The 15,851-nt window shown below is 34.7% G+C and overlaps 1 protein-coding gene across 5 annotated transcripts in view; it reads right to left on the reverse strand.

The window, feature by feature from the left end:
• The window catches only part of Nadk2 (NAD kinase 2, mitochondrial), a 34,102-nt gene extending 18,791 nt beyond the window's left edge, over positions 1-15,311 (reverse strand). For 4 of the 5 annotated variants that reach the window (XM_033759616.1, XM_033759652.1, XM_010605470.3 and 1 more), the window contains exons 1-6: positions 13,939-14,024; positions 6,345-6,433; positions 5,419-5,507; positions 4,269-4,350; positions 2,420-2,503; positions 523-659 (exon numbers count right to left, since the gene is read on the reverse strand). In XM_033759616.1, the coding sequence (XP_033615507.1) occupies positions 523-659; positions 2,420-2,503; positions 4,269-4,350; positions 5,419-5,507; positions 6,345-6,433; positions 13,939-13,947 (490 nt within the window). In that variant the 5' untranslated portion in view covers positions 13,948-14,024. Of the gene's footprint in view, positions 1-522; positions 660-2,419; positions 2,504-4,268; positions 4,351-5,418; positions 5,508-6,344; positions 6,434-13,938; positions 14,025-15,287 lie in introns of those variants that run through there. The other variant, XM_033759679.1, reaches the window with a different exon arrangement.
• Between the last annotated feature and the right edge of the window lie 540 nt (positions 15,312-15,851).

A 15,851-nucleotide genomic window follows, 5' to 3' on the forward strand; every position in this document is an offset into this window, starting at 1 on the left:
AAAAAAAAAAAAAAAAAAAAAAAAAAAAAAAAAAAAAAAAAAAAAAATGCTGCAAATTGCCTTAAAATACTTCAAACATAAGTCTTAAGTCTAAGAAGCAAATATATCTATATATAGTAAATATATCTAAGTATTAACCACGTAAAATAATTATTATGAATTTTTCCACAGAACACCTCATTTCATCTCTATTACTTGTGTTTGTTTTGTTTTGTTTTGGGCATTTCACAGATTAAGACCAAGAAACTTTCTTAGCCATCCTATCAGGTACTATATGATCCTCTTTAATCAACCAGTTTCAAACTTGCCCTAGAAAAAGAGTTCTCCTAGAAATATGTTATATTTCTTATTTTAGACTCTAATTATAATAAATATTACAATTAGGTAGTTGATTGAACTTTGTTAAGTGTTGTTAGTGGCACTAAAATTTAACTACCAATAAATGTCATTATCTCAAAAAATTAGAGGTCAAAAGACTAGAAGTTCTGCCCCAAAAGGAACTCTAGTCACCAGTCCACCTACTTTCATCACCAACTCTTTCAATGTTGAAGGCTCTGCTATGCTGATTCAAACTTAGCTGCTGTTCATGAAGGTCCACAGGAATGGGGTTGATGCCAGTCCCTTCAAGATACAATCTAATACGCTGCCTCCATAACCACCTTAGAAAAGTGAAGGATAAAGTTATGTTAAAACACAATGCACTAACTTAAAGATTGGATATTATCATAACTTCACCAAATTTAAAAATCACTTATTAAAAAACTAGGCATACCATGAATAAATTATACCTGAAACAACTAAATACCCCTTCCCCATTTCCAGTTCAATGAGAGATCTGGATATTTATTTCTCTGCTCAATTATAATGAAAACATCTAGAGTGTCTGTATAAAATCTCCCAAGCTTGAATTAAAGTCATGCTTTTTTTTAAAATTAAGAACCTGTTAAGTCTAAGACATTGAGCTTGCTATAGCTTTGTGTTTTGTGAAGCAAGAAAACATACAAAGTACTCTGAAAGTAAAATACCATGGTAAAGTGGTTGTACTGAAGAAAATTTGCCCAAATTCCATAATAATGGGTTTATTAAAAGAGAGTTTAAGAATATAACATCTTTATTATACCTAAAGATTTAAAGAATATTTTGATAAAAGTAAAGAGGAATTATGCTTAACTGATTCCAAAATCAATAATGCTGTTTCAAAAACAGTAAGCCAGATTCAGCTTGGTAATATACCAAACTATATTCCCTCTTGGGGGTTATAAATTAGTTGCTTCTAGAAGTGACAGATTTCTGACACCATGAGAAATTAGAATCACTAATTATAATGTGATTCTAGAGAAGTGAGTATTTTGGGGGTACACCTGAATGGGAGGAATAATTTCACATGTTCTCTAGCAAAGTAGAAAAACTATGGCTGATAATAAATGAGTATTTCAAAATAGCTAAAAGGATTTTCAATGTTCCCAAAACAAAGAAATGATAAATGTCTGAGGTGATGAATATATCAATTACCCTTACCTGACTATTGTACACATTTTGAAACGTAACGTTATACTCCAAAAATATCTACTATGTGCCTATTTAAAACAATTTTTTAAAAAATTAAATAGTATCTTACAAATATTTGGAGAAAAAAATTTCTTAAACTATAAAAAGTAGTTCAACTTGGCTCTCTCACATATAACTAGCTAACCTATCTCAGCTTTTCCATCTGCCTCTTTTCATGACAGTCTGACCATTACACACATTAAGTAAAAAAAACTTTTTAATAACCCCATCCCCACTGCTTAACAACAATATGCAAGACAGAAATGGCTATATTAAATATTCAACCCTCCATTCATTACTGGATAAAAGATGAATATAAAAATATAAAATCTTAGCTGGGCATAGTGATACACACATGTAATCCCAGCACTCTGTGAGGCTGAGATAGGAGGATCACAATTTTGAGCCTGGGCAATTTAGTGATAGATTGTCTAAAAAAAATTTTTTTGTTTTAAAAGGCTAGGGACATAGCTCAGTGACAAGGCCTTGACTTCAACACCCACTACCACATACACACACAAACAAAAAAAATAAAATCTCAGAATTTGAGCCCTTAACCGCTTTAACTGCTAAGAATATATAACAAGATTAAGAAAGTAAAGGCATGACTTCTATCTCACCAAAGAAGAAACACCTCTAATTGCACTTATAGCCAACTAACATTTAACAAGTTTTCTCTACATAGTTCTAAGTGGACTAGGAGAATGTAAGTCAGATCTATTTGTAATTCAGCAAGTGTATTACTTTTTAAGGCTACAATTCTAACTATGGAGTAATCCAAATAATAGTCCTGACTTGTGCTATTTTTAACAGTGTTATTAATGGCACATACTTATTAAAATATGTAAGTACAACAGTAAAAAATTCCTACCTGAACTCACCACAACAGAACTTCTGTAAGGCTTCTGGGAAGGAATGTGTATATCGAACAGGCAGACATAAGTGACCTTCAGACCTTTAGTTAAAGTGGATTTTAGGGTGACATAAAGAGAAGAAAATGAGAAGAAAAAGTTTAAAGGTATTATAAAAATCAAAATTGTCTGTACTTTCAAGAAGAACAAGAAGACCGAACAGAAATAGTCTATATCTAGCTCTCATGCATAATACACAATACTTGTTTCCACATTAGAAACTTAAAAAAAAAACAGCAAACTTGCTACTGTTTGATTACCCTATAGTTATTCTACGAGTATAGTGGTGTCTACGTCTTATCTTTAAACAATTTAGCTATGAACTTTGAATAAGGCACTTTAGTATCTTTCCTGATCTCCAAAGGCATGATAAAACCACCAATCACAAAAGATTATGCTGAAGAATCAATCTATGTGAAAATACACTGAACCATAATCACCCTTAAATGTTAAGATATTCTTAAATGAAAAGAGAACCAAGAGAGCTTATTCCAATGTGTAAAAAAAAAAAAAAACATAATGATGAACACAGCTTAAGGTAGAAGACAAATTAAAATAAATGGCAATTACAAGAAGGCTAAGCTTCCCTATAAGTTGCTACAGGAAGATGAGAATATATGGCACCTAATGATGTCCAGAGAGCTTATTTATCATCATTTACATGATGTTTTGATTAAGTCCAAGTTTCTACTGTTTTTCCCCCTAGACAACCTTTCTAATGCTGCTAGGAAGTAGAAAGGATGACAGTCAGACTCATCTCCTAGATCAAAGATAATGAGTGTAATATTTAAAAAAACTAACAAGAAAATAAATAAAATGGAGAATTAAATGGTGTGAATAGATGGGAACTGAACCCTGAAATTCAAATTTAGTGAGATAAGAGAATAAGACCGTTGTTAAAGCAGGAGGCTGTGGCTAGAATTAAATTAGGACTATGGGCATAGAGAAATTCCAAATGATAATAAAGTCATGATCATGACTGTGGAAGGTTGGAAGAGAATAATGGTTAACATCAGTGAAACTAGAAAAGTGGGGGGGGGACATCTGGGCATGGTGGCACATGCATGTAATCCCAGTATTCAGTAGCATGAGGCAGGAGAATCTCAAATTCAAGGTCAGCCTTGACTATATAGCAAGACTCTGCTTCAAAAAATAAAAAAGAAAAGAAAAAAGAAAAAAGAAAAGCACAATAGTTTAGATAATTCTTTCATTAAGTCAATGAAGTTACCTAGAAAAGTCCCTACAGGAATAACCAGGAACATGTATGACACTCATTAAGGAAGGATAGAAGATGGATCATAATTAACTCATCCTTCTTCAGCAACGCCAAAGGTCTCCGACACTTTCCCAGTCAAGGCAAAAGGTCTATCACGCCACAGATCCCCCTCCCAAACTGCCTAACAGATAACTTTCTACTATCAATGCCAGTGACACGCACTATGTCTGTGCTAAACGTTAGAGCTGTCTCTGAAAACATTTACATAAAAGACAGCCCTATGAAAAGCTGGTGATTAATTCTACATGCCTAAATTTCATCCAAAAATTTTTGGAACATGGCTACTGTTCATGGTAGCCAGGAACAAGGATCCTTCCACTTAAACATCATGAAACATAGTAAAATCCCCATAACAACAGAGCCTAGTAATGTAACTACGGTACAGAAAGTAAAGAACAGCTTTCAAATTTTAAGACTGATTATAGATGCTATCAAAGAAAATCAGAAATGCCTTTTTGTATAACATGCAAAAAAAAAAAAACAAAACAAAACCCCACAAACCAAACACACAAAAAGAATATGTTCTGCCTTACCGTTCTGGATCGGTGTTTACACCTATAACTGGCTTAAGTCTGTCTAAGACTTTACTTGCTGCCAGAAGCATTGTACCATCACCTAAGGAAATAAAATACAAGATATAACCAGACTTGTGTTACAAAACCAGTTTTTTTATATCACTTTGAAAATCAGTACTTTTGTTTCAACCTACCCTGCTGACTGCTACAGCCTGACTGATACAGCTGACTGCTGTATCTTTATATTATCCCTGCTACTCTAATCCAAGATTTCAACAGTAACAAGACTGATACGTTGGGCAGGCAAGTTATTTGTTGTGGGGGCTGTCCTGTGTATTGCAAAATATTTAGCAGTGTCTTTGATCTATACCTATTAGATGACACTAATTCCCCCTGGCTAAGATCTACTGCTATAAACTCAAAGCTTCTTTCATTCCACTATAACCAGTCCAAATCCATAAATTTTCTTGGTTGTTATTGTTTCTGACATGGATTTTATTTTATTAAGCATAACAGACAAAATTATATCTATTTAAGGTACACAACATCACTGATACATATATACACATATATATACACATACACACACATATATAAATGTACTATAATCAAGCTAATTGATATACCCATCACCGCATATATTGATAGCAATTCTTAATTTCCTCTGCTCAGACATATTTCATTTTTAGTGAGAACATATTTAACAAAGTATCCAACTTCAGATTTCTCTCTCCAACAATAAAAAGCTTTAGAAAGAATGGTCACCAGTAATGACAATGTTCAGGAAATAAAGAAGTGTAAGTATACTGGAACCAAAGAAGGACATGGAATTTACCTAATCCCATGAAACCACCAAATTCAGGGTTTTTTTTTCTAAGCTACCATAATTAAACCAAATTACAATTATAACTAATCCTCTGAATAATAGGTGAAGTTAAAAGCACTCCTTAAATACAAACACAGAAATATACACATGGAACCTCACAGGAACATACTTCACTATAAATGTGCAATGTTACATAAAACATTTGTTTTAAAACTAATCCTAAAACTCCATTTTCTGACAGGACTCTAAAGTCTTCAAAATAGCTATACCCCAGTGTATCTGGAAATCATAAGTATTAAAGAGCATTTCCATGTCCCAACATCATTATTATTAAATAATTACCTCCTGCAGCTATGACAGCATCTGCCCATCGAACAGTCTCTTCATCATATTCTCTCCTCTTAACTAGGCGAACCTCGATTCCCTCATTCCTAAGATTAAAAAGTAAAGGTCATATAAAACTTCCACTGATGGTAACATAGTAAGGGTACGTTTTCTGAGAAGGAAACTAGCATATTAGAGATGTAAAACAAATTATGTTTGTGTTACATAAATTATGTGTAGCTTTGTAAAGACAGCTTCATTTTCATTTAATAACAGCCAATTAACTATGTCATGAAAAATACAAATAAACTAAAATTAATACTATTCAAATTTCCATGTGCTTTAAAAAAACTCTTATAACCACTAACAAAAAGCAATATTGGTCAGAATTTCATTTTATTTTCTTTGTTCCTTCTGATGCTAACATTTATTAAAACAAAGTGGTCCAGAATATTAACACTTAACAAAGCCAAGTAGTTATTTCAAATTCAACAAATATTCATTGAGTGGCAGACATTCAGTGATAAAAAAAAAATCTTACTTTGCATGCTTTCATATTTATTCTCTTGTATACACACAAACTTACCCAATGACATTTAGTCCTAAATTAACTGAAATTCCCACAAAGAATATAATAATATTCATAGTATACTGTTATAAAAATTACATATACTATTGAAGATAGTTGAGTAGTGAATTATCTACAAAAATGGCATTTCTCTGGTAGACCAAATAACTGAAAATATCCATGAAATTTTCAGAGCACAACAAAAATTTCCTTAGAAAGCTATAAAATCAGATTCATTAAACTCAATATAATTTTCTGAAAATGATTTTATAATGACAGTGTTTACCAAAATCTAAAAGCTAGTTGCTGGTACAAATTTGTAAAATGGAAGTCCTGAATATAAAAGCCCATCCAAGACCCAATCCCACAGACTTACCGTAAACTATCTACAATATGCTGTACATTTTTGGTGTGAATATGATGTCGTTCAAGTAATCCACTGTAGTTAGAGCCTTTTAATGCAAGCTATATAAAAATAAGACAAATGTTGTTTTACATATATTATATATGATGTTTTAATAGTTTTTAAAAATCCTGATATAAAATAGAATTGTTTAAAAGTACATTTTAATGACTGCCCGTGAAACCTACCAAACTGAACTAGATTCTAATTTCCTAAAACCATACTTTTGGTCTTGATAACAAACACTGCTTGATCTCAAAATTTGTATGTTTTACATTTTAGCTTTTTTAAATGACTTTTTAAAATATCGTGCATGGCTATCTGAAGACCAAACATAAACTACTATTTTTAGAAGCAGTTAGATGACCTTTATTCCACTTGCTTTTGCTGCTCTCTTGTGTTCAGAGTTATGAACCCTATTTGGAATTTACCCTACAAAAGGTAAATAAAGAGTTGGTTAGTTTGAAATGGGGTAACTTTTAGACATAGACATTTATCTTTCAAGAATTATTTTTCCTGATTGCAGTTAACATTTCTAACATCTCATTGGTACTGCCCTTTTAAAGTGTATGTCTTATAAGTAATCCATAAAGTAAAATATTGAGAAAGAAGTTCAGAAGTATTCTCAATGAACATTCACTTAACCAGCAAGTAGGAAATCATCCTCTGGAGTAAATGCTAGTAGATTTAAAAAGCATATTGTTGTCTTTCCTTTTCCAAATTCTTTTATACCTTTTATCTTTTGGATATAGAAATCAGTTTTTAAGATCTTGTCCAATTTAAAATCTTAAATATGTTTAATTTTATATCATTTAATGAATTACAAAGAAAAAATTCTTAAATTGTGATGTGTTATTTTACTTTTTAAATACTATAAAAATACTACTAAAAACATGAAAGGTGCATAAAGCAAAACAAAAATCAAATATAATCTTATTCTGGGATAACTGGTGTTAATATTTTGCTATCTACTCAGTCTTTTGTCTATGAATACTGGATTATGAGTTTTTAAATAGTTTTTGTCCTTACTCTATAATCTAAATAGAAATTAGTATTTCTCAAGAGTAGAGGAAACCTTTGGCTATTGTGAAAATTAATACATAGATGTTAACTCATAGATCAGACATCTTGTATAACAAATTGATACTTATCCATAAGCCTAGAGCAAAACAATGTCAAGAATACTGTTAAAAGCAATGACTCACATAACTAAATAACACTACCCATTTACTTTAATGAACAAATCAATACAAATCAGTTTTGAAAAACTCTTAAGAGACTTCCAGATTATGATGGACATGGCTTTAGCATCCAGATTATTTTCAATTCTCAACTACAAACTGTACTAAACATCTTAATAAGCATCCAAAATCCTTTTCTTCTTACTATATATAAGTACTTGTTCATCACTGTCCCTATGGGCTTACATGGTGGATAAGTATTTGTTGAGTGAATTCATTCATGCATGTTTCCATTTTTTGTATTGTTTGGGTGCTGGGCATATATGTTTCTGAAAATCAACAATATTGCATAATAAGCTGGTGCTAGAGAAGATAACTCAGCTAAGGACAGTTGCCTTCAAAGCAGGCCATCTTTACCTGATCAGAACTGGGTAATGGTAGATTAATTACAGTAATACATCATATTGTTATAGTACTTCTCATGGTCCCACTTTACAAGTGGATGCCAGAAACTGAGCTCTAAAAACTTAAATGTATTCACCAAATATCTGAGTACCCAGCTAATGTGTTTTTTGCATAGTAGTTGAACTCAATCACATTTATTATATAGGGCACTGAAAACTGCCAATGACACTGAGAACTCAAATGCACAAGTCTACTGCAGTTTCATCAATCTACTACTTCTGATGGCTATAAATAAAACAAGGGTAGCTGGCTGTTATGATTTGAGTCTAGATGTCCTCCTACTGCTTCATGTGGTCATAGGTGGCTTTTTCAGAGGTAGCTGAATCTAGAGTGTGAGAGGGGATTAAGGACAGTTGGGATTAAGGGTCTGTGACTACTAAACCAGTACAGCGATTGGTTTGACACCATCCTAATCCCTGTAGTCTGGGTAAAATAAAAGGAGCAAAAACATGCTGCTATAGATCCCTTGTTTTTGCTACCTTGTGGGTGCCATGAACTGTTCTCTTCTATAATGCCCCACTATCATGTGCTACTCTACCTTGGAACCAGCCATTTATGGACTAAAAACTCTACAAACTGTAAGCTAAATAAACCCTTTCCCTTTTAACTTTGGTTGTCAGGTATTTTGTCTCAGCAATGAGGGGAAAGTACATAACAACTGGCCCTTCAATTCCTTGTCCAAATTTTTTGACCTTGTGTTCTAAATTTTGGTTTGGACTTTATGGGATTACATGCAGTACTACCATGCTCAGCTCAAAATAAAATTTTACAAAGCGCCTGACAAGTACAGTTCAGCGAGATGGCACACTTGCATGTACCAGGTTCTAGGTTCAACCCCCAGTACCAATATATGTAAAACTATCATTCATAATTGTCTTTAAAACAGCACCCAAATAGCTAGAAAGTTAATTACTCTATCATCATCAGGCCTGGTGCACCAACCTCTAAATATTTCTTTATATATTTGCTACTTATCTTGAATCATTTCTTTTCCACTTATTCTTTCTCTCATGTTCTCACTTTCCCCAATGTTCTCTGCTTCAGTATTTCTTTTGTTAATTGTTTACTTCCTCTCCTGAATGCAGAGTATTGCTCTAAGTTCCTTCTTTGGCTATTAGCTGTTCTCACTTCATTTACCCTGAATTAACTCCAACTGGACAATTTGACCTAGCAAGTATGAGCCAGTAACTGAATTCTATCCTTCCAGCATAAGCTACTTTCAAGCTACAGGCTCAAAATTTTTAAAATATATTTTTATTGGTACATTTTAGGTGTACAGTTCAGTTACATTCATCATTGGGATCTTGTACCTTTACATGATGTATCTTGGTTCTTATTTTTTCCCCATTCCTCTAGCCTCCCTTCACCCCTCGACCCTTCCCTATTTACAAAGACTTCAGACTCAAATTTCCAAAGGCCTACTTCAGGATCCACTCACAGGAAACTCAAGAAGCTCTCTTCAAAAGCATTGAAACTTGACTACATATTTCCCCTTTCAAATCTGCACTGCTGAGTGCCATGTATGCACCATTTGCATAGGAAACAGTCAACGGAATAAATCCAGCTGTCATCTTTAATTCCTCCCTCAACTCTCAACCTCCGCAGCCAGCCAGTAGCAACGTCAAATACTTGTACCCATAAACTGTTTCTCCAAACTGTGTCATATATGTTTATACTGCCACTACTTGAATTCTGGACCACATCCACTCTTACGTGGATTAATGCAAAAGCTGGCCTCCAGGCTTTTTCAACTAGTTTCTTCTTTACATGTTTTGCCTAACTCCTAGCCCCAGCCTAATCACCACCAATAGAATCCTAGTTTTACACTTTGCCCAAAATGCTGATGTCTCAAAAAAAAAGAAAAAAAATTGACATTCATCAAAACAAGAGACTCCACAAGACCTTATTCTACTGCCTAAATCTGAAAAAAACTAGGAGAGAAAGCTAATTCCTTGACATGATGGTTGATACCTTCATGTCATGTCCAGCCTACTTGTTCAGCCTCAAAACACTGTCTTAAGCAGTGATTTTCAAACTTCATTTATAATACTTCATAGGTTGGTTTCAAACAGCATGTCTACTAAATAGAAAATAGAATACACTTTAACAAGGCTAAATTGTTTCCTAATATATTTTTATTAATATATGTTTTTAGTAATAGCTGTAACATTTCAAATATAACTAGTAACAATGTAAAATACTCCTGACTCTGAATCACAATCAAAGTTTGAATTTTGTTGGCTAAAAGATGAATTTTACCCTTTTAACATTTACCCTCATCATATTGGAAAAAAGGTTAAAATTTATCAAGTGCTGATCAGAATGTGGGGATTCAAGCAGTCACTGAGTTCTTAGGGAAATTTTATCTGTACTTCTAATTGTAGCATTTTTTAAAATAGGAAAACTACAAAAAAAACCTAACTGTCTAAACAAGGGAAAACTATACAGCATTTAGAATGAATTAACATGTCAACATCGATGTTTCAATACCAACAGCAAATAAAAGCAAATTTCTAAAGAATAAGCACATATTGTAAAGAATATGCTATTGATATATCTTTTTAAAGACATACAAAATATTATAACTATTTATGGACATAATTGTATTAATAAATGTAAAATTGCCGGGGATATAGCTCAGTGGCACCATGCCTGCCTCGCAAGCACAAGGTCCAGAGTTCAATCCCCGGTACCGAGAGAAAAAAGAAAAACAGAAGAAAAAAAATTAATGGAAATAAACGTAAAATCATATGCATGAAAATAATGTATACAGCAGCTTCAGGACAGTAAAGGTTACTTCTGGGAAGGCAGGGAGCAGAAAAAAATTGGACGGACAGGACATTAGTTATAACTAGCATATTTTAAGAAAAAAATCTGAAACAGGTGACGGGGAGAGCTGTGTCACATTGGTGAGCTCTGCCTTAAGTTTGTATCATCTAACATCTAGAAGACTGATAGCTGGCAATAAAGCCATGGAGTAGAAGGAAGGTGATCCTCAACCTCGGAGAGCAAAGAACTAAAAAGTCATCTCAAAGAACATCAGAAACATTTCACCACTTTTTTTATTAGGTGGAGAGAATGATAATAAAATGGAGTTCTTGCTCCCAAATAATTTCTCTAGAGAAGAAAATAACCAGATTGCTATTATGAAGATATAATGAAAAATTCTTAACCCAATTTTGGTAGGCAGAGGTGCATGTGCACAGCAAGGTTGTCAAGGTTTCCTGAAACAGTAATGTCTGATCCTGACCCCAAAGGAAGAATGAGAATTGGCTGAAGGATGGAGAAGAGCATTCTGAGGGATGCAAATTAAATCACTCTGAAATACCATTTTCACCGTCTGGGTTGGAAATGACTTCAAAATTTGATAGTCATAAAAAGCAAGTCCATCACTGACCAAAGTGAACACTGATATATATAATCTCTAAGGAAGACAATCTGGCAATGCCTATTAACATTTCTTATGCATGTGTCTTCTTACTGAGCAACTCTTCTTTTAGGTATCTTACAGCTTGATTCACAAGCATATGAACACAAATACTCAATGATTAAACCAAGCTAAGTGTTAAACAAGTGAAGGCACCTGCACACAATGAAATAAATACGCATATACGATAATACCTTAGTTCACACAAAAACATTCAGCAAAATTTTGCTTCTGTTTACAAACTCCACATCAGATGACAAACACCACTAGGGCCATCTTCCCCACACAAACACAAATGCAGCCATCTTCCCCAAAAAACTGAGGGACCACTGTATATTATTAAAAAACAGAATGAAAATGCCCTTTATGATAATTTCCACAAATATGATAAGCTTAAAAGATGCAAAATAGTTTAAGTAGTATGTTATCAATGAATAAAATGGGATGGGGTGAAGAAAAAAGAATATTTCACTGTGTTGATTTATATATAATTTCTGAAACAAAACAAAAAAATCAAGAAGTTATGTGCAGAGACAATGACAAATGAAAAGACTTTTTATTGTGTAACATTATCTTTTACATTTTGAACTATTCTATTATGATCAATAAGTAAATCTACATGACATCTACTGGAGATTAAAGTTCTTTGAAATGGCCAGGATATGAAGTTCAAGAAATTATCAGCAATGAATGAAGCTTAAGTTAGACAGGAGCCTCAAATTATGAAGGAGCTCAATTCACAAAGAAAATTGAAAGCTGTAACAGGTGTTTCTCACAGTAGGATTTGTAAGCCACTTGCAAACCTGGAGAGCTGCTTAAAAATGTAGAGCCCTGGAATTGAGACAAAAAGAAATGTAGTCAGGCATATCGACACAGCCAAAAATCCCAGTTACTAGAGAGACCGAGGCAGGAGGATCATAGATTCAAGGCCAGCCTAGGCAATTTATGAAGACCTTTTGTCAAAATGAAAAAGGGCTGGGCCTGGGGATTGGGCTCAGAGATAAGACTTTAGTCTTACCTAGCACACATGTGAGGCCCTGGATCCAATTCTCAGCACCACCCAAAAAAGAGCGGGGGTGGTCAAAAAGTCAGAAATGTTAAGATATAGTTCAGAGAAGCAAAGTCTGGGACTTCTACACAACTGAATCAGAATCTTGGGGGTTGTTTCAGCATCTCTACCTTAACAAGTTCCCTAGGTGACTAAAGGTTATGGGGAGCTTCTGAGGAGTTGTAAGGAGAGAAGCCCGGGAATGACCAGACGTTTACTCTTAGATAGTTCTGGTGCCTGTGTCCACAAGATCTGAGAGTAGCAAGATTCAGTTATTAGGCTCTGGAAGCACCCAGGTCATGTCTGTTAGTTTGATAAATACTCATACTGCATAAGATAGTTTAGCACATACCTTGGACATCCGTTTCAAGAGCTACAACCTGAGCCACATCATCTTTTTTAGGAAACAAAATCCAATGCACTATTCCTCCCCAATTAACTAAGAAGGCACTAAGTAGGAATAATTTAATAAGAGGTGCTATTAAATGAGACTGCATATGTTATCCCATTATGAATGTTTTTTAATCTAAAACTGAAAAAGGTAACTGTTAAAAAAGGGTAAGACTTGAAATTAAGGTAAGAGGATTGGGAGTAGAAACTGATTTTTTATTTTATATTAAAAAAATTTGGGGGGTACTAAGGATCAAACTCAGGTCCTTGTGTTTGTGAGGCAGGCGGCAGAACCACTGAGCTAAATCCCCAGCCTATATTAAAAATTTTAAAACAAAAATTTTTATAGCTAGCATCTTTTATGATACAAATAAACTATGTGAGATTTACTAGCTTTTGCAAGGTCATGAGAAGACAGAGGCAAAATTCTTGACTAAAAATTCTCTACTCACAAGTCATTGAACAACTGGGGAGAAAAGCAAAACTCAGAAATAAAGCAGCGTAAACCACAAGCTGTAGGAAGAGTAATTGAAGCCAGGTGTGGTAGCCACCACCTGTAATCCCAGCACTCGAGGCTGAGGCAGAATCACAGTGACCTAAACTACACAGTGAGTTCAAGGCCAATCTGAACTACACAGTGAAACTGTTAAAAAAAAAAAACAAAAAAAAACAAAAAAGCAATAAAGTCAAAACTCTCATCCATTTTGACAGACAAAATCTTTTCTGTACAAGGCTTTATCACCTAAAAGGTACTTCTCACTGATTACATTTCTACAGTTAGATAACCACAGTACTTCAGGGTACAAAACTATATTGGTTCTGTCCTTCATCTTCCATTTACATTTTAACAAGTATTCTAATAGAGACCTATTTTGCATAAAAGAAAGGAACCACCACAATGAAAGAGAATACTTTGATACAAAACCAAGTTACCATGACAGTGTAGACAAAGTAGCCATGGTACCAGAAAACTCAAAAACTTGACCATTTTCTTTTATGTCCAATTCATATGGCTTATGTTTTTACCCCAACAATGTAGCTGACATTTATTCTTACCACTCTCATTACAGAATTTCCTTTTCAAACAACTTCATACACCCCAGTATCCGTGGACCTGTTTCCTACTGCACTGTGAGTACTGGCCTTAATTCCTATCACTAAGGAACTAATCCAATAAAATTCTAATAACAATGTCACCAACCAACCAAAACAACTATTCCACTACCTGGCTATTATAAAACTGTGTACTTTTTCATTTTAGTAGTTTTACTTCAAAGCTTTCCAAATAGCATTACCAGGCAAGCAACAGGCAAATATTTACCTATTAAATAATTTCTCCACTCAGGGTACACTAGGCAGTTATATTTTTTAAGACATTGATTTTTTTCCTACATTTTAAAAGTTTTTTATTAGTGGCAATCTAGTTAACAGGTCCAAGAGTTAATCCCAATTCAAAGCCACCCATTTTTCTGAGACCTTGAAAAATATTTCAAAATGCCAGCACTACAAAGGATCTGGTCCAACCCTAGCATTTCACATACTGAACTAAGTGAAAGCATTTTGAAAAATGACAATACTATACAAAAAGTATCATGTTCACCCAGGAGGCCCAAAGAGCGGTTCTGCTGCCTGCCCCGCAAGCGCAAGGACCAGTTTGATCCCTGGTACAGAAAAAAAATGTCAACCACAACCACAACCAGAGCCTAGAGCTCCTGACTCCAATCCCACAACTTGAACATGTCAATTCGAATGTACTATTTCATTTTTGTTTTGATTTTTTCTTTTGAGTGTACTACATTTGCTGTGAGAGGTTCTGCTAAAATAATATGAAGAACATATTTATGTATACAAGGAAGGCATCTGATTTCTAAAATCACAAAATAGAAACAGTGTACTTTCATCTGACTATACCATTCCCAGCTTCACCCCAGTTTCACTCACTTAACCTAGGCTACTGCAATCTCCTGTTTAAACTGTTTATTTACTCTAAATATTCCCAGTGCTTTCTATAAACTTCCTCAAACATTTAGGAAAAGGAGAGAAAACAAATCTCCACCTGAACTTCCACCAGGTGAACAAAGAGACCCTCTTTAATTAAACTATAAAGTAATCAAAATGTTTAACACTAACAAGATTCAGCACTTAGGCAAAGATTTACAATTTCATTTTGATGTCTCCACAAAATGGGCAGATTACAAATGACAGCAGGTGTTAAGAACCGGCAGCCTACTCTTAAAGTAATGGTAATATGCAATTGCTTCCACACCCTTTCAGGGCCAATAATCACAGATTCCCGATGGACATTTTTCCACATATATTGTTCTTGACAGCATGGGTCAATCTCCATTTCCTAAAGCTGATGGCTAGGAATAAAAATTTTAAAGTCAAACATGGGTAGCACACACCTGTAACCTCAGCTTCTTGGTAGGTGAGGCAGGAAGATCCCAAATTTGAGGTCATCCTGGGCAGTTCAGAAAGACCTTCTCTCAAAAATGTTCAAAAGGAAGTGGGAGGCAGGAGGTGTGACTCAGTGGCACAGCACATGCCTAGCATGCCCAAGGCCCTGTTTAATCCCAGCATCATAAAGTAGATAAAGGGGGCACCCCCTTGAACACCAGCACTCCTCCCGGCTTTGTATACCTCACAAAAAGTATCAATAGAGCAAATAGAGTCTACTGAGCAGGCACTGCTACAGAAGACAGACAGGCTTTTTATTTCACCCATTACCTGGCCTACTTGTCCCGGTTCCGACAATTCTACTTAAAAACGTACATTCAAGTCACGTTTCCTCCCTTGCAGTTCCTAGCAGCAGACGCGTGTGCTTTTGAAACAAGCTGTTCACCGCAGTTTGACGACCGCACTGCAACGTGAAGAGGCTAACCCAGACCAGAGGGGCTCCCGGAGCTCCCAGGCCTCGCGGCCCGCTCGGTGCAAGGGGGTGTGTCCGCGGCCGCAACGGCGCCCGGGGA

This window comes from Fukomys damarensis, unplaced genomic scaffold, assembly GCF_012274545.1.
Source record: "Fukomys damarensis isolate Sample0158 unplaced genomic scaffold, DMR_v1.0_HiC HiC_scaffold_1, whole genome shotgun sequence".
NCBI lineage: Eukaryota > Metazoa > Chordata > Mammalia > Rodentia > Bathyergidae > Fukomys > Fukomys damarensis.